The sequence below is a fragment of the Pipistrellus hanaki genome, assembly GCF_964339955.1.
Source record: "Pipistrellus hanaki genome assembly, chromosome: X".
Classification (NCBI taxonomy): domain Eukaryota; kingdom Metazoa; phylum Chordata; class Mammalia; order Chiroptera; family Vespertilionidae; genus Pipistrellus; species Pipistrellus hanaki.
The window spans coordinates 49,632,213-49,650,672 of record NC_140524.1 but is presented as its reverse complement, the minus strand read 5'-3'; the positions used below and the strand labels follow the sequence as shown (position 1 = coordinate 49,650,672).

At 35.6% G+C, this 18,460-nt stretch overlaps 1 protein-coding gene across 1 annotated transcript in view; it reads left to right on the top strand.

The window, feature by feature from the left end:
• The window catches only part of IL1RAPL2 (interleukin 1 receptor accessory protein like 2), a gene marked incomplete at its 3' end in the record, with an annotated part of 1,526,880 nt that extends 1,509,887 nt beyond the window's left edge, over positions 1-16,993 (top strand). Inside the window, exons 12-13 of the mRNA XM_084870467.1 lie at positions 3,222-3,392; positions 16,296-16,993. Coding sequence (XP_084726593.1) covers positions 3,222-3,392; positions 16,296-16,993 — 869 coding nt within the window. The remainder of the gene's footprint in view (positions 1-3,221; positions 3,393-16,295) is intronic.
• Between the last annotated feature and the right edge of the window lie 1,467 nt (positions 16,994-18,460).

The following is an 18,460-nucleotide window of genomic DNA, read 5'->3' as shown; positions in this document are numbered from 1 at the left end:
AAGACATGCATTTTCTTTGTCATAACTTGAATCGGGATATGCAAATAGAGCGGTATTTTTCTAGAGGAATATCTTTGTAGCATTATCTATACTAAGATACAGGTGAAACAAGTAAGGATAGGACCAAGAATATGTGAGTTTAGGCATGGCTGGAGGCCAAAAGTCATAGTCAGAACAAGCAATGGGACAAGAGTCTAGAAGCCCTGGTCAGGTGCAAGAGTTGGGTATTAATTGCAGATGTCCGGCTCACAATATATGTTCAATAAATCATTGCTGAATGAATTAATAAGTAGTTAAATTTAACCAAGTTTGTGAGATAGAGAAGTTATCAAAATAAGAAGAAAAAGGGTTTGGTCTGATATCATGAACATTATGGAGTTTGAGGCAGCATGGCCATCCTCCAGGAACAATGAAATGCATTCTGCTCATAGGAAACAATGAAATGCATTCTGCTCATAGGAATGGAGCTGTTTGTCCTTTGGCCTATTTCATGCTTCCAGCTGTGTATTATTGGCAGCTCTAAGTCCCAGATGAATAATTATAGCTGGAGAAAGTCAAAGGCCTGCAGATACATCCTGAGCTCCATTGGAACAGGGGCAGAGGTGTTAGAATTATGGGAAAGTTCTTGCATTATCATTGCATATGAACATCCTCACTTCCCAGTAGTGTTTTATGTATAACAGTGGAATATATCTCTAGATAGTCAGAGAGTCCTACCTACTCCTGTCATAGGTTATTTATATCTTTACTACTTAGAGGCCCAGTGTATGAATTTGTGCACAGGTGATGGTGCCAGGGACACAATCAGCCCTCTGGACGGGATGTAGGATGTCTTTGCTGGCCCAGGATCCTGATCCATCCCACTGAAGTTTGTGCCTTTTGTCAGGAGTCACTTGGTGGCTGCTTTTATATCCTTTCTTCCTTGTGAGAGAAAGAGGCCTAGGGAGCAAAAGCGGCCACAGTGCCCAAGGCCGACTCCCCAGAGGCTGGCAGTGCTGTTGGGATGGTGCTGGTGGTGCTGGTTCGTCAGTGCCTGGCCCATTCTCTGGAGATTGGACCTGTAGGGCTACTGAAGGAGTGGCTACCAATGGGCTGGTGGGCCAGAGGATGTGTCCGTCAGCTGAGTGGCACTCCCACTGTGGGAGTGCACTGACCACCAAGGGGCAGCTCCTGTATTGAGCATCTGCCCCCTAGTGGTCAGTGCATGTCATAGTAACTGGTCATTCCAGTCTTTCTGGTCATTCGGTCACTTAGGCTTCTATCAATATAATAATAAAAGCATAATATGCTAGATAGACCAGACATCCTTCAAACTACCTTCCAGATAAAGCCGGGGCTGCAAGGGCCAAGGCAGCAAGCCACGACAGCTGTGAGGGCTGAGCCCCTTGCACATTTTTTGTGCATTGGGCCTCTAGTTTCTATCTATCTATCTATCTATCTATCTATCTATCTATCATCTATCTATTTATCTATCTATCTATCTATCTATCTATCTATCTATCTATCTATCCATCCATCATCTATCTATAGATATTAGAGGCCCAGTGCACAAAATCATGTGTGGGTAGGGTCCCTCCACCTGGCAGGCAATCAGGGTGGTGGGAGGTTGGCCAGTGGGGAGGGACCATGGGTGGTTGGCAGGTGTGGGGAAGGGCTGTTGTAGGTTGGCTGGCCAGAGGGAATAGGGGCCTTGGGAAATTGGCCACCCTGACCAGGGCCATTGGGCCAGCCAGCCGGGGGGGGGGGGGGCATAGAAGGTTGGCCAGTTTCCCTGTTTGGGGCCCATGGGGCTGACTGGGGAGAAGGGCTGCAGGAGGTTGGCTGGCCCAGGGGAGGGGCTGAGAGAGGTTGGCTGTGGGAGCACATTGACCACCAGGAGCTAGCTCCTGCATTGAGAATCTGGCTCCTGGTGGCCAGAGTGCATCATAGTGAACCGTCAACCAGCCATTCAGTCATTTGGTCATTCAGTTGCTTAGGCTTTGATATAGATAGATAGATAGATAGATAGATAGATAGATAGATAGATAGATAGATATTATCCTTTGTTCCTCCCTCAGCAGATAGAACCAAATCATTAATGGTATAGGTAAGTGGCTTCTTCATTCTGTAAATTACCTTTTGGTTAGGTTTTAACCATATTCTAATCAGATCTGTTTTTAATGGGAAAAGATTGATGTGTTTTAAAAACAAATCTTGAAATATTTGCCTGTTTTTTTAAAGTATTGTTTGTAAGTATCTAGATTTAATGAATACTAATAGTTCTATGTGAGTCTATGCTCACTATATTAACTTTAAATTTTTTTAATAAATAAGGAAATTTTGAAAAACACTTTTCAAGTGTGACCCTTATAAAACCAACGGGGACTAATACCTTCAGTAATGATATTATATTCATTAATTTTTCAGGAAAAATACATATGAAGAGGTCAGCTCTGGGACAATACAGCAAAGAAAGAGAAATATACATTATCAAAGCACAGTTCACTCTCTGGCTAAATGTGTGAAGGGAAAACCTAATTTTCCCATATTGTAAGGATGTATATTTTGAAACAAATGCTTCTTTTAGAAGCTGTGTCAAATTAGTTGACCATGGATTGAACAGAATAATAGGGAATGCACTTGTATAAAACCCAGCTGCTGTCTCTAATATTTGGTAATGAACTGCTTTTTGTATATGAAGATGACAACACTAACCAACTGGAGGAATGGCATGTGCTGTATGTGTCTGCAAGAGTGAGGCTGGATTATTTTGATCTTCCACACTCTAGGGCCCAGCCCTCCCTTGGATCTCTTGCACATATTTTTGTAAACTCGATATAGTCTGTGACCAAGTAACAGATTCAAGACAACTGGTAGAGACAATTCAAATCAATGTCTTTGGTCTATTTAGTCTTGCATTCAAATACACTGAGCTAATCATTCACACATCACTGAAAACCACAAATATGTAGTTACCAAGAGTCACAAATAATAATTCCCTCTATTATTCTGTCTTGACTACTGCCCATTGCATAAAAGTTTCAGGTCATATCATCATATGACTAGGTTATGCTGAAATGTATTGGATTTATATAACACGTTGATTGACTTATTTTTCCAGCTATTCGATACTAACAGTAGTTGCTGATTATAGTGCTTATTTCAGCCTGTTCATGGTTATAGATTTTTTAGAAGAGAACCTGATATTATGTACAACCTTTTTGTTGTTCTTTATATTTAAGACAACAAGGAATATGATGCCTATCTCTCTTACACAAAAGTGGATCAAGATACTTTAGACTGTGACAATCCTGAAGAAGAGCAGTTTGCTCTTGAAATACTGCCAGATGTCCTAGAAAAACATTATGGATATAAACTATTCATCCCAGAAAGAGACCTGATTCCAAGTGGAAGTAAGTACTACCAAGTTTTGTATTTTAAAAGTTTGGTTTCTTTCGGTAGTTATACAGAGGCTTCAAACATTACAGCCAAGTATGTAGATAGTCGTTTCTCACAGGAAATTTTATTAAATTCAAATTTCTCCCCAGTGATTGTGTTATGACTTTCCGACATCCACATTTTCAAAGGCACTTTCACTTATATTTCAGATATAGTTTTAAGTTGTGCCTTAATAATATATTTTATCATATTGCCTTTGTGTTCTGAGAAAATGATACTCCTTAAAAAATGGTCTGTATAAATCAGCTGAAGTATTTTCAATGTATTTTTATTCGAAATCTGGTCTTTTATCATTGTACTTATACATATACATACAATCATTGTCACTAATAACTCTGAATTTATGCCTTGTTATTCATTTTCAGATTTATAGAAAATCCACTTAAATAGGTATGTGAGACCACTGGGAATTGCACTTTCACTGTATATTTAAATTATTTTTAAGAAGTGTGGATTATGTGGGCTTGAATGATACTTTAAAATTATGTTACATATTGAAAACTATTTTGAGCTTTCAGAATAAATCTGGGTCCAAGTAAATACATATACTTTGTTCCTGTTAATATTCAGAATGTTTACAGGGTAAAGTGTATGGGAAATACAGAAAAGCTTAAGATATGGTTCTACCCCTCAAAGATCTTAAAATGCCATTAAGGGAAAGAAAAGTGCTAGAATTAATTTGCATGTGAGTTTATGTTAATATCCTTGAGAAGGGAAAACTGAAACGTAACCACAAACCAAAATATGATTATTTATATACTTGGTTTTTTTTAATTTAATATATTTTAATTGATTTCAGAGAGGAAGGGAGAAATGGAAACATTAATGATGAGGTAGAATCATTAATTGGCTGCCTTTTGCATACCCCCTACTGGGGATGGAGCACACAACGCAACATGTGCCCTGACTGAATGAAACCATGACCTCCTATTTCATAGATCGATGCTCAACCACTGAGCTACACTAGCTGGACCATTTATACACTTGTGATAACATAACTAAAAAGGTTATATTTTCAATACTTCACAGTATATAAAATATTTTCACATAAATCATTCTATTTCATTGTTACAATAACTCTACATAGAGAAAAAGCAGGTACTTTCCTCTTACAGATGAGAAAATAAGGCCCCAAAGAATTTTCAGATTGGGTAGCTGGTAAATGTTAGAGCTGGAATTAAAGCCACAGTATGTTTGCCTTTGGTTCTCACTTCACTAGATCCATGGTTGACAAACTGTGACTAGATCCATGGTTGGCAAACTGTGACTCGAGAGCCACATGCGGCTCTTTGGCCCCTTGAGTGTGGCTCTTCCACAAAATACCAAGGCCTGAGTGAGTCTATTTTGAAGAAATAGCATTAGAAGAAGTTTAAGTTTAAAAAATTTGGCTCTCAAAAGAAATTTCAATCTTTGTACTAATGATATTTGGTTCTTTTGACTAATGAGTTTGCCGACCACTGCAGTAGATCATGCTATTACTCAATAACATTTATTCAGATTATCACAGTCTACAGTGGTCACTAAACTGACAGGAGACAAATGGAAACAACTGAGTTCTGGTTGTTCATTTATTTTCTCAGAGCGCAAATGTGCATGTGTATGTGAGTATGCACATTTATATGTTCATAGAAAAGAATAAAGAAAACATTATTTACCAGTCCATTACTTTCCTGTACCACAAAAGAAAGAATTCCCCAAACTTCTTCACATGGCCCTTTGCTTTTGTCTTTCTGTAATTTTTTTTTTATTTTGATGATTTGACATACCACTTCTATACTGATCAAAGCCTCGATGAACATGCTGATACCTTAGTCATTTTTTATTCTACTGTATCTCTCAAATCCAGTGTCTATTGTATTTTTCCCAGTCTCACTTCTACCATTCTAGCATTGGTCTTATTTACCTCATTTTGTAATGTTGATTACTCTCTACCTTCCCTATTTGTCCTTTCATCCATCTAGTCCCTCTAATATGTATACTCCCTTGATCACATCACTCCCCTATTTAACACTCTTAAATTGTTCACCATTTCCTATAGAATCAAATTTATAACTTTTATCTAAGTACTTTTATAGTCTTCTTTCAATTCAGATTTATTTTCCAAAATATCTCCTACCATTCCCCTACTTATATCTTCCACTGTAGTCAAACTGTGCCTTTGATATACATTATGTGTTCTGCGATGCTTTTGTTCATGTTAGTATTTTATACCTTTAAAAATCCTATTAATCCTTCTCCATAAAACTGTGAAAAGTCAATAATAATTTCTCTAGCCCTTCATGATGTATAATCATTTGTTTGACTATAAACTTTGTACTCTTGTGATATTTTGTATTATTTTATGTACATTTCCATCTATTTATGTCAGCAAGATTGCAAGCACCATGAGGGCAGGGACGCTGTCTGATTTATCCTCATGCCCCTGTCTTTATTTATCAGATTAGTTAAGCCCATTGTATGCTTCATAGATGCTTATTGGTTTTATTTGAACAGTGTTGGTTTAAGACAGGAGGAAATAATAAGAATAAAATATGTAAGGGTTTACATTTTTTTCATTGTTTTATATTTTAATTTTCAATTACAGTTTATATTCAATAATAATCTATATTAGTTTGAGGTGTGCAGCAAAGATTTATGCATGTCAATATGTAGAAGACATTTTTCTTTAACAAAGTGAATATGGAAGCTACAAAGGGGCTTTCTACTGAAACAAAAATATTGTGAATAATTAATAAAATGGCATCAGTCCTTAAAACAGGCTGCTGAATATATTATTTTAATTTTTTCAGATATTTGTAAAATTATCTACAAGCGGTTGATTAATCACTGATTAAATTTTAAATACTTCTTTACTATTTGTTGCTAAATTTATTAGATTACTATGTAGTTTGTGTTGTGTTTGTTTTTTTTGTTGCTTGTTTTTGTTTTTGCAAGAGCAACTTATTAAATGTAGAAATTTGGTAAAATCTATTTTAGAGTGATATAAGCTAAATTACATTAAAATAGAATCATTACCAAGCAGAATGTACCTTCAATATCAAGTCATCTTCACTAGAACTCAATGCGGTGCCAGTCTTTCTTCCTTCCTGCATTCTAAAATTGTTAGCTCCACAATAGCCAGTGTTTATCAACCCCACCAAGTGAATAAAAATGGCAGCCTTTATGTATGAATATTTCATCATCATATTTATTCTAAACTAGAAAACAATGCTTCACCATTATATTTTGGAAAGGGAAATTAGGATAACGTGGAACATAGAAGATCCACTTTATCTGAGATTCAGTAGATGGCATTTGCTTATTGTGTAAAGAAGCACCTATTTATACATGGTTGAGAATGAGAACAGAGAGCATGGTGGGGAGAGATATGCATCTCAAAGTTATGTCCTCTTAGTGTTCCTAGATAGTCTATTTTGATGACTTGACAAGTCAATTGAATCAACCTGCTATGTCAATTTAGCCAAATAGGTAGTAGAATATTTTGCACCTCATTGAATCAGCTGATTGTTTGGCTGAATTGATTGAAATTAATTAGTATTTTTGCCATATCATAGACAGGTCTGAACATTCTTCTTGACCATAGGGTGTGAGGCTAATAAAGCTGTATTCCCTATCTCAAAACTACAATCTTTGAGAACATTAACAAACTATCTAAAAGATTAGAGCAGGTTGTCATGGCCAGTTGGCTCAGTTGGTTGGAGCATCATCCCATATCAAAAGGCTGTGGGTTAAAATCCCCAGTCAGAGGTGACCAATGGATGTTTCTCTTTCATATGGATGTTTCTCTCTTTCTTTCTCTCTCCCTTCCTCCCTTTTTAAAAAATCAATAAAACAAAAAAGCATCCTCAGGTGAGGATTTAAAAAAAAAAAAAAAGATGATAGGAGTCTATCACCTAGCATACATTGTCATTTAAATAATTTAACAATAGAAACACCCAAGAAGATGCCATCAGAATGAGCAGAGATTTTATATTCCATAGCAATAATTTTAGCTTTTTGAGATTATGCAACCATCAGACTGAGCAGGGTCTTGGATCCTGCATACTCAGTGGTGGACAGGGAGACTCCTTTTACAAGTAAGCCATTGAGACAACTATGCAATTTTTAGATACAACCACTGGAGGGTGTTTGACTTTAATCCTTCCTTCCTGAACAGGGAAATTAATGTTCTCTGAATTTTAATTTTGGTGTGTAACCTGCAGAAGTTTTTAAAAAGGTTCTTTGACAATTTTTCTTTTCCATCCACATTTCAGAGCTGGCTGAGCAGTCATCATGTCACGATTAACGAGTTTTTCCTTGGCATTTTTAGCATGCATTCAGGAAGTTGATGAAGTATATGAATAATATATTTGATTTACACATGAATGACAGAGTAGAATATTTTAGACTTGGTGTATGCATGTTATTAAAGAAGCTTCTGTGGTCTGTACTTGCAATAATTGGTACTGATTTAACAGGTTATGCTATATAAATATAGACACATTCTTATGTGTGTGTGTGGGGGGGGGCTAGTTATAATATTATAAGCTATGTTTGTCCCTCACATATCATTTAAAACATGTTGATCCAAGACTACTCCTTCCTCCAAAAACTATCAATGAGGCCTTTGAGGATTGTAACAGCAAACTTTATATTATAATATTCCTAACTTGTGACAATAATTTTCTATGAATCAAATTAATGAAGTGTATGAAATAAACCCATTCATATTCAATGCCTTTGGTTTCCTTTGTACCACTCTCATAGTATTCTAACTCAAAATCATTAACACCAAAAATCATTAACCTTTCCAATGTATACAGTTTAAAAAGCACATGAATGGTGAATGGGTCTCCCTCCCTCTCTCTCTCTCTCTCTCTCTCTCTCTCTGTCTCCTTTCATCCCTCCTTATCTCCCTCCCTTCCTTTTTCTCTCCCTAGAGTTCTCAAAATGCTTCAAAAAATCATGACACTTTCCAAGGTGAGGTAGAAGTGTCTGTACCTTTCTCACTTTCTCATATGGCCTACTAGAGAAGTGTCCTTTGGTCATCATGAACCAGCAGAGATGGGAAGATTTGACATAAATATTTTCTCTTAATGCTAAAACTAAAATTCTTCAGATCTGGACATTATTTTCCTGGCAGTAACCAACCTTTCCGTTCTTGGGCTTGTGGCCAGGATCTTTCTTATGTTTTCTCGGGTTTGGCGCCTGAAAGTGACAAGAATTTCTACTTTCCAGTAAAAGTTTGGTCTGTCTCTTCCCAGGCTAGAAACATCTGTCCTGAGAATAGCAAAAGCAACTTTGTTGCCAACAGGCATCTGAATGTCAGAAATCACAGGCAACCCAAAGACAGCCTATTTAAAAAAAAAAAATGCCTAGAGACACAAACTTGAGAAGTAGAGATTTTTTTTCACCCCTGCAGCTGCTGGGTTTTGTGGTGTAAAGTATTCTACACAGAGCACATTGTGTTCATGGGGCCTAGTGGATCCTAGAGGAATGAACAGATGTGCTCTGAAGCTGACATGTGACCAACAGAACCCAGCTGTGCAACTGAGATCCTAAAATTGGGGACATTTTTGGATGAGTACCTTTTAGGCTCTTGAGCCCATAATTTCTCAGTGTTTCTGCAAAGAATTAAGAACATGAAAATATAAAAGTTTATTAAATTGGGATGAGGGTTACTAATGAAATGGAAAAAATAGCATTCTAAGACTGAGAATAAAACCAACCCAAATATATAACTGTTGTTAGCCTTTAAGAAAAACAAGTTAAGTGCTTAAATGTACACATGCAATAATTTAACAATTATAAATTCAGTAAATTCTGGCTGAAATTTTTTGGAAAATGAAAGATATCCAAGTGGACATTGAATGGAAAAAAATCCTTCAAATGTTTTAACCTCAATTTCTCCTTTTATTCATATGAATAGTATGGGGAGCTCTATGTGAGTTATTCATGAAATATTGCATCTGAAAAAGATACTAGTGAAATAAAATATTGTCATACATATGGTTTATATGCTATGTCTGTTGAAATTATATTTATGAATTTGGCTTCAAGAATCAAATTGTCTTTCCATTTGTTTTCATGTTCAATTTTTCTGAGAGTTTCTCTCAAGAATATCAGTATTCCTTCAGTAATTTAAGGAAAACATAAATAATGTCTGATTACATTATTTTGCTAAACTTTCCTTATTAGTCCAATCTTCATTTCTTTAATATTTAGCACTAGCCATGTGATTGTGCTGACAATTAAATGACAAATGACTGGAGAATGTATCTGGTGTCAGATCATCCCCAGTTACTTCTGAAGTGAAGCATGCAAAAAATTGTGCATGGTCCTGTAGTACTCATTGCCAATAATTCCTCTAATAGCTGGACATATTGGACACCATTCAAGTAAATTGTGCTCTGGGAGTAATAAAATCCTTTTCTAGACTATCTGACATCTGTGACCTAAAAACTGTGAGAAAAGGGTAACATGTACAGTCATTTAACGCATTGTGTGCAGTTTACTCACTTGAAATAAAATGAAATATGTCCACCATCCCCTTTATGTTAGAGTCAAAAGTGAGGAAACTGTACTCCATTGTACACAGGAATGAAGATAGTGGACTAAGATGTGTCATCAAAGTTTGAAGTAAAGGAAGAATCCATTGTTTAGAATTTCAATCAGGAAAACTACTGATTGAACAGGCACAAACAACAGGCACCTTTGAACAAAAAAGTGTAGGAGAACAGGCTAAATGTGTCTTAACTATTAAGGAAACCACAGGAAAAAATTGTATAAGGAGCAAGTTGTCTTGTTCATATTTACTAAGTTTGCACTAATTGGAATTAGTATAGTTACAACTTACTAGGCTAGGAAAGTAATGGATAAAAGAGAAGGGTAAAGACATTTTACAAACTCTCTTTGCTACTCTCAACATTCTTTTTCTTTCAATATTTTCCAAATTTGTTCCTTTTCCTACCTCTACTCTTAGTGAGGAAGTCAAGAGGGAAGAGAAATAATTTGGAGAAGGCAACACTTCAGAGTAGATTCTGTCCACTAACATGCTCTCCCACCCACACACGTTAAATGAAATAGCAAAAGTAAAGGATTCACTTCCAGAAATGTAGCCTCCAAAGTAAAAACTGTAAATAAATATAATTCCCTACAGTCACAAGGTCTCAGAAAATCATATTAACTGTTGATTAACCTACTAATCAGAAGCAAAACACCTGTCAAAATATTTATCCCAGCAAACTGTTAATTATCAAGCCAAGGACTTGGTGAGGGAGGGGACATATAAGGGTTTTGTAGGGTTAGTTATATCACACAATGTTTAGAAAGTCCCCTCCTTACCTCACACACACCAAGCTTAGTAAAAATTCTGTAGCCTCAATCTCTGTGGCCAACAACACAGACAGAATCTTAACAAAGGAATAATCACAACCCCAAAGGTTTAGCAACATCAGCCAAGATAAAGATTCAGGTTGTCTACCTGTGTAAGTCTTTCAATAGCTTAGTATTAAAATCATATTGAAAATGCAGATAGTATTTTTAGTGAGACTACATTATAAAGTACCTCACTGTAATCCTCTAGTTATACCAGAGATCTATTTTCCCCAAAATATATAGTGCTAAATTATACATATTTTTTTGATACATTGAAAACCTATATTATTTTGCTGGTTTCTTCACACAGGTATAGGAGGGTAGCCATCTCAGCCACTGTCAGAATTGTCTTGGTTTTAAGTCTTGGCATATTCACCCAGAGGTTTTATAAATATCATTATTGATAGCTTATCAATTAACTAATGTTCACCAAAATTTAAGGGATTGTTATCTGTTTTGATATATCCTGTCTAGCTCTAATGGTTTGTCTGTTTAACTGATAGTGACATACAGAACTGCAGGTATAGGCATATATAACCACTGTTATATGAACCTGGCAAACTAATAAATTATGTCTTTGTCCACAGCCTTTTAACATTTTTAATGTGCTAACTGCCCCTAATAATGTCCCTGACATAAATAGAAGTGTTAACATAAAACATAGTTTACAAATTTGCTAAATGATTAGTTTGATAAATCAAATGGTTAGTAGGAAGTAATAAGACCACATGGAAATTCATGCTATACAGTGTTTTTCTCCTTTGTCCTTCTGCCTATATCTGCAGCAGATTCAGATACTGAGATTTAGGGGTATACTGAATTCTTTTGGAAAAGTACTATATATGTCCTATTAGAAAAATTTATTGGGCCTGCCATTATGTCTGCTTCAATTTTGTTTCTGTATTTCTTCATATAGTTTATTTTTTGCTTTGTTAATAAGTGTCCTATTTTCAACTCACTTTTATATATCTAATCCTACTTTTCTAAATGCACTGGAATTTTATTCAATTATCCCTGAAATTGATTTTAAAATTGAATTTGCTTTTGATATGGTTTTAGGTAGTCACTTTCCTTGTTTCTTATAAACATGAAGAAACTGGTGCTACTGACATGATATTTTTTTTACTTCTCTAATAGATATACATCCTAAGGACAATGCATAGTGACAATGGTTTCAAGTATTTTTCTAAAATATTTTTCTAACTTTTTGTCAAAAGGAACAGTATAGATAAAATAAAAATATTCTTTGCAGATGCACTTAAATGTGAAAAATAAATTTATACCAACTTAAAAAATACTTATCAAAGGGAATGTGTTTTTGTTTTGTTTTTAACCAAATTATTAAGATCACAAATAGCTCAAGTGCAATTAGCTTGGTTTAATGTCTGATAATCAGATGTGGTTTCACAGCCTTGTCTAGAGAAGCAAGAGGATATCACATACAATTCCCTTTAGTTTACTCTGCCATTGTAAGTCACTTTAATGACCTTTAAGGGATATTTTATATTTTTGTAGGGGGGAAAAAGAATATTTTAAGAGATTCCTGTTACTCATTTGCTAAATTTGCCTGATTAACTCAGGGCAAGGTATAGTGAATATTCATATGTGCTGGGGATTTAGTAATTTGAGGGGGGGTATTTCTTTATGATTTCTTCATGATAACAAGCTTTCTAAAATGGTCTCTGGAGATTTCTAAAACATCTCTAACAAAGCCACAGCCCATGGGTAACACCATTGCCTGTCAGAGACCACACTAGCCATGAATGAGCAATTTCTTAACTCGATACACCTTTTTGCTCAGTTTATTTGGAACTTTACTAACCCTACACACCCTGATTGATCTCTAATTCAGGAACAGCAAACTTTCTCTGTATAGATCCAGATAGTAAATATTTTAGGCTTTGTGGTTTATATATGGCCTCTGTTACATCATATTCTTATTTTTCTTCTTTTACAACACTTTAAACATGTTTAAAAATCATTCTTAGCTCACAAGCCATACAAAAGCAGTACATAATCCTAATGGATTAGGCTCCAATTTGGTCATTGGAAGCAGACATACAACCCCTAGGTAAGGAGGAAATTATTTTGGGCACTTGCTCAGTAGAAGCCAGCAATAAATCTTTGGCTAAAGATTAACAAGTGAAAAATATTAACTCCACCTCTTTGGTCTCTTGCTAAATTACTTTTTTATTTTCCATTCTGGCTAAATTGTTTTTTTAGAAAGATAAAGAGAAGGAAAGACTTAGGAAGGAACAGAAGGAGGAAGGGAGCAAAGGGAGATAGGCAAGAGAGTAAAGATGGAAAGACAGAAAGAAATAGTGAGAAAGAAAGCAGAAAGTGAAAAACAGAGGGAGAGCCAGAATATGGAAGCTAGGGTACAGTCTCTTCTTTTCCTTAGAGCCAGGCAAATCTTAGAAGCACCTCCCCAGCTGCTTTTAAATACTGAGATTGTTGCCCAGCCACTGATCACCATCCCAAGAAGTGAAATGTGGGCTTCACATCTGAAAACTTCCACTTGGTTTTTCACCAAGTGAAATGGAACATGAAATTCGGGGCCCAAGCAAATGGCTCATGTTTTCTTTGGGACATTTCAGCTGTGTCTACTCAGGGAAAATTTTGAGATACTAACTGAATTATTCCAGTGCATATGATTAATGTATATATAGGGCAAACCAGGGTAATTCAGAGCTTTTTTCTTCCACAGGAGGTTTGTAGCCGGAATAATCTGGATGGTTGCCTCAACTCTCCACTAGGCTTTGCCAGAATAAGCACAGCAAGAGTAGTGTGCAGGAGACAGGGACCACTCCCTCTCTCTGAGGTTTCCTTCAACACCCACACCCTGTGCAGCTGAGCATAGTAGGATCTGTCCTCACAGGCATTCATTTTTGGAGCAAAAGCAATTTATGTCTAATGAGTCTCAAACCCCCACCACCACCACCACCACACACACAAAAATCTTAAATGTTGCATTATCCTTAGCTATTAAATGGAAAAATATAATAGATAGGTGAAGGAATAACTGTATTAATTGAGGGAAATTATACCCTGTTCAATTTCCTATTTGAGAAAGAAGATAGCAAAGTCAAAGTTAATTATTTACCAATAAAATTAATTAGTATATATGTGGATGTTTTCTCTAATTACTGTGAACACCTGGGTTGTATCTTTTCTTTAAGTGATAGATATATGTACAGATATATCTTTTGTTTTTAAAATTATAAAACTACATCTCAACATATAGAAATAGTACTTTTCTCGGAGACAATAAAATGTGCTTCATAGAGGTATAATTTATGTTACAGAGGTTTGTACAATTTTTTTAAAAAAATTAAATGAAAAACTTCAATTAATGATGAAAGAACACTACTCAGAATAACTCCTTGGTAAATTATTTTTAAAGGATTCTTCTATAAAATTAACCATTAGTTCATAATGTACCAAGTAAAACTGTATTTTCAAGGACTCCTGCACTTATACCATAATTCTGGTTTTGGTTTTATATTTTCTTTTTGTTGTTGTTTGGAGGAAAGGCAAAAAGAATAATGGGAAAGATGCATGATAGTTTATTTTACTGTATCTTACAGATCCAACTTCTAATGATGAAGCTTCCTACATAACTTCTTTATTTTTGGGAGCAGAAAGAAAGGAATAAAATGAAGAGTCAGAGATGTTGATGCATTGGGATAATGGTTTTCCACTTTAGTGAAACTTTTTACCTCACCTTCCATTCTGTTTCACCAGTTCTCTAAATGATAATTACCAAATGATAACTTCCCTGTTCTGTGGTATTTTTGTTTTGTTTTTTTTGTTTTGTTTTTACTATTTGCATATTTTAATGCTGATTTCTCTCTGAATACATAATCTCTAAAATAAAATGCTTGAATAAAAATAAAATGCTTGTAATTCTTAAGAGGTTCTTTTCCCACTTAGTAATTGCTTTATCCTCTCAGAAACAGTAATTGTAACTACTGCATAAGAAAGCGCTAAAATGTATTAAGTAAAAAACCAAAACAGCAGTAACAATTAATTGAAAATGGGCAATTCTATGTATATCTCTTTAAAAGTTCCTTGTTTATCAGTAGAGTGTGTAAAAAGTTTGCTCATTTTCACTTGTGAAAGTGTTTTTGCTGCCAAGTGGTGGAAGTAAACACTGGGAAAGAGAGATCATCTGCAAAACAAGTATATCTTTTCAAATGGCTTATACTGGGCTGTGTGGTGGTCCCACACTATGTACTGGACATGACTCTTTGAAAGCAGTCTGTAACCTTGGACAGATTTACAGTGACAGATGTTGCTATGCTTCTGTAAGCACTGTTTCTGCTAGAGGACACTGCAAATTAGACAAAACCCTGTGCTCTGCTTAGTAAAGACAACTCTCTGTTGTAGCACCTGTGTCCAAGTCTCCATTTGTTAGCACATGTGCATGTTTCCCATTTTGGGGGATAAGACTTTGGGAAGGATGCTTGCAAAAGAATTATTCCATGATATAGATAAATTTCAAGTTGAGTGTTTTTGTACCATGGAAAGGCCATAACATATTCACCTCACTCTCAGAATTGCTCCACAAACAGCACTAAAACTTCTCAGTTGATAGACTCTTCCTCCATTTCTGCTCATTCCACATCACCCCCCACTTTCAATCCAACACTCTCTCTTCCTCTAAAAAAAAGATCAGCTGGTTCAAAATCCAGGGGCACATACATAACACTTCCCTATCTCTGGATTTTAAAGGCAAAATGTAGAACCTAAAGTTTGCAAGTAACAGAAATTATTTGGAGAAACAAGCTATGATTCTAGATTTTCCCACCATTTCTATCACAGTATGTTTGAAGTAGTTCATATACATAGATCACCCCCTACTTATTTTGCAGTTGAAAAATAGGGGGAGAAGCAAACAAAACCCATAAATACAGTGAATCTTCAGTAATTAAAAAGTTCCATTTTTCCTTTCATCAACTGATTGCTTGTTGAGTATAAGCATGGAAACCTGCTTTAAATTAAATGATCAAATAAATAAAAATGAAGTATGCCTAAGTTCTGAAGAAATCAGATTTAATATTCACCAACAAAACACCATAAGTAATGAAGGTCAAAAAAGGAGTATTTTAAACAGTTTTTCTTTTTAATTGAGTGAAGGGAGAGAGAAAAACATTGATGTGAGAAACATTGATCAGTTTCCTCCCATACATGTCCCAAGCAGGAATCAAAACCACAACCTGGATATCTGCCCTGAGTGGGAATGAAACCTGCCACCTTCTGGTATACAGGAAAATGCTGAAATGGAGCAACAATGGCCAGGTCTAAGCAGGAATCTGTTTTTGTTTGTCTTTCATTTTTCTTTTAAAGGGAATGGGCTTTCTAATTTTGCAATACAAGAAAAGAAAATATGATGTACACTAGTGAAAGACTGGATCTTTGTTACACTAAAGTGCAAACCTAATGCTTTAAAGACTGGAAATATATTTGTTTTACTATTTCTCTCTTTCTGTGATTTGTAGCATACATTGAAGATCTCACAAGATGTGTTGAGCAAAGCAGAAGACTTATTATCGTGCTAACATCAAACTATATTCTCAGACGAGGATGGAGTATTTTTGAATTGGAAAGCAGACTCCATAATATGCTGGTCAGTGGAGAAATCAAAGTGATTTTGATTGAGTGTACAGAATTAAAAGGGAGGGTGAATTGCCAGGAAGTGGAATCACTAAAACACAGCATCAAACTTCTGTCACTAATCAAGTGGAAGGGACCCAAAAGCAGCAAATTAAATTCTAAGTTTTGGAAGCACTTAGTATATGAAATGCCCATCAGGAAAAAGGAAGTGCTTTCTCGATGCCACATTATGGACTCTGCAGAACAAGGACTTTTTGGAGAACTCCAACCTATACCCTCTATTGCCATGACCAGTACCTCAGCCTCACTGGTATCATCTCAAGCTGATCTCCCTGATTTCCACCATTCAGATTCAATGCAAATGAGGCACTGTTGCAGAAGTTACAAACACGAGATGTCAACTAGCACCTTGCCAGTACCTTCCTTAAGCAACCACCGCACTTACTGTAACCTGCCTATGAAGCTACTCAATGGACAACTACCCCTTAATAATCCCCTGAAAGATACCAAGGAATTTCATAGAAACAGTTCCATGATACCTTTATCATCCAAAGAGCTTAGGTTTACCAGTGATATTTGGTAGTGAAGAATCTGACATACTGAGAAAAGCCATGGAGAATTTATGTTATAACAAGCATAAAGTACACCTAACCCTGAGGTGCTGAAAAGTGTTGGAAGAAAAAGGCACAGACATGCTTTTGTACTTCAAATTTTTTTTTGTCTATATTCCCAGAACACTGGGGGAAGAACCTGTTTTCATAATATGGTACCTTGTTCCAATGTACAGTTTAACTTCTCCTGAAAAAATGTTACTCCCATTATTTTAGAGTAGGTTTTATGATACCACTTGAACTGCAAGCTTTGTAGATGAGCTACCTTTGACATATACAGTATATGAATATTTCACTATCTATGTGGTATTTGAAACAGCAAAAACTTAAAGACTTTTACTGAATTTGAAAAGTCTGAACTACCTTTAAGATGAAAGAACTTCTTAGAGTAGCTTAAAATCAGTAATTATCAAGAAAGAAGTGTTAAGGCACCCAAATTGGAAGACCGTTTGGAGAGGAAGATCAGTTAATAAAAAATGTGATAGAAACAATTAGAACTTTTTCAACATAATGGAATATTTCTGTAGACTAAACCAATAGATCATAAAGACAGTTGTGGCATAGTTTCTTTTATTATCTAAAGTTTTACATATGTCTCCTTTTACCCCAATTGATACCACCCCAGCCATTCCCATCCCTGACAAGACCCCACTGCACCAGTGTCTGTGTCCATTGGTTATGCTAATATGCATGCATACAAGTCCTTTGGTTACTCTCTAATCCCCCTCCCCTACAATTTGTCTCTAAATAAATATATTCTTGTTTATCAAATTATGTTTATCATTATATCCCACATATGAGTGCGGTCATGTGTTATTTATCTTTCTCCAACTGGTTTAGTTCACTGAGCTTAATGTTCTCCAGTTCCATCCATTTTGTTACAAATGGTAAAAGTTCCTTCTTTTTTATAGCAGCATAATATTCCGTTGTTTAGATGCACCACAGTTTTTTTTAATCCACTCATCTGCTGATAGGCACTTAGGCTTTTTCCAAATCTTAGCTAATATAAATTGTGCTCTTATGAACATAGGTGTGCATGTATCCTTTCTGACTTGTATTTCTGGTTTCTTGGGATATAGTCCTATGAGGGATAAACTTAACTAAGAATGTAAAAGACCTGTACTCAGAAAACTTCAGGATATTGATAAAAGAGACAGAGGAAGACACAAATAAATGGAAGAACATACCATGCTCATGGATTGGTAGAATCAACATCATTAAAATGTTCATACTACCCAAAGCAATCTACAAATTTAATGCAATCCCCATTAAAAGACCAATGGCATATTTCAAAGATCTAGAACAAACTCTCCAAAAATTCATCTGGAATAAAAAAAATCACCCCAAATAGCCACAGAAATTCTGAGAAAGAAGAACAAAATTGGAGGGATCACAATACCAGATATCAAGCTATATTACCAAGCCACAGTTCTCAAAAC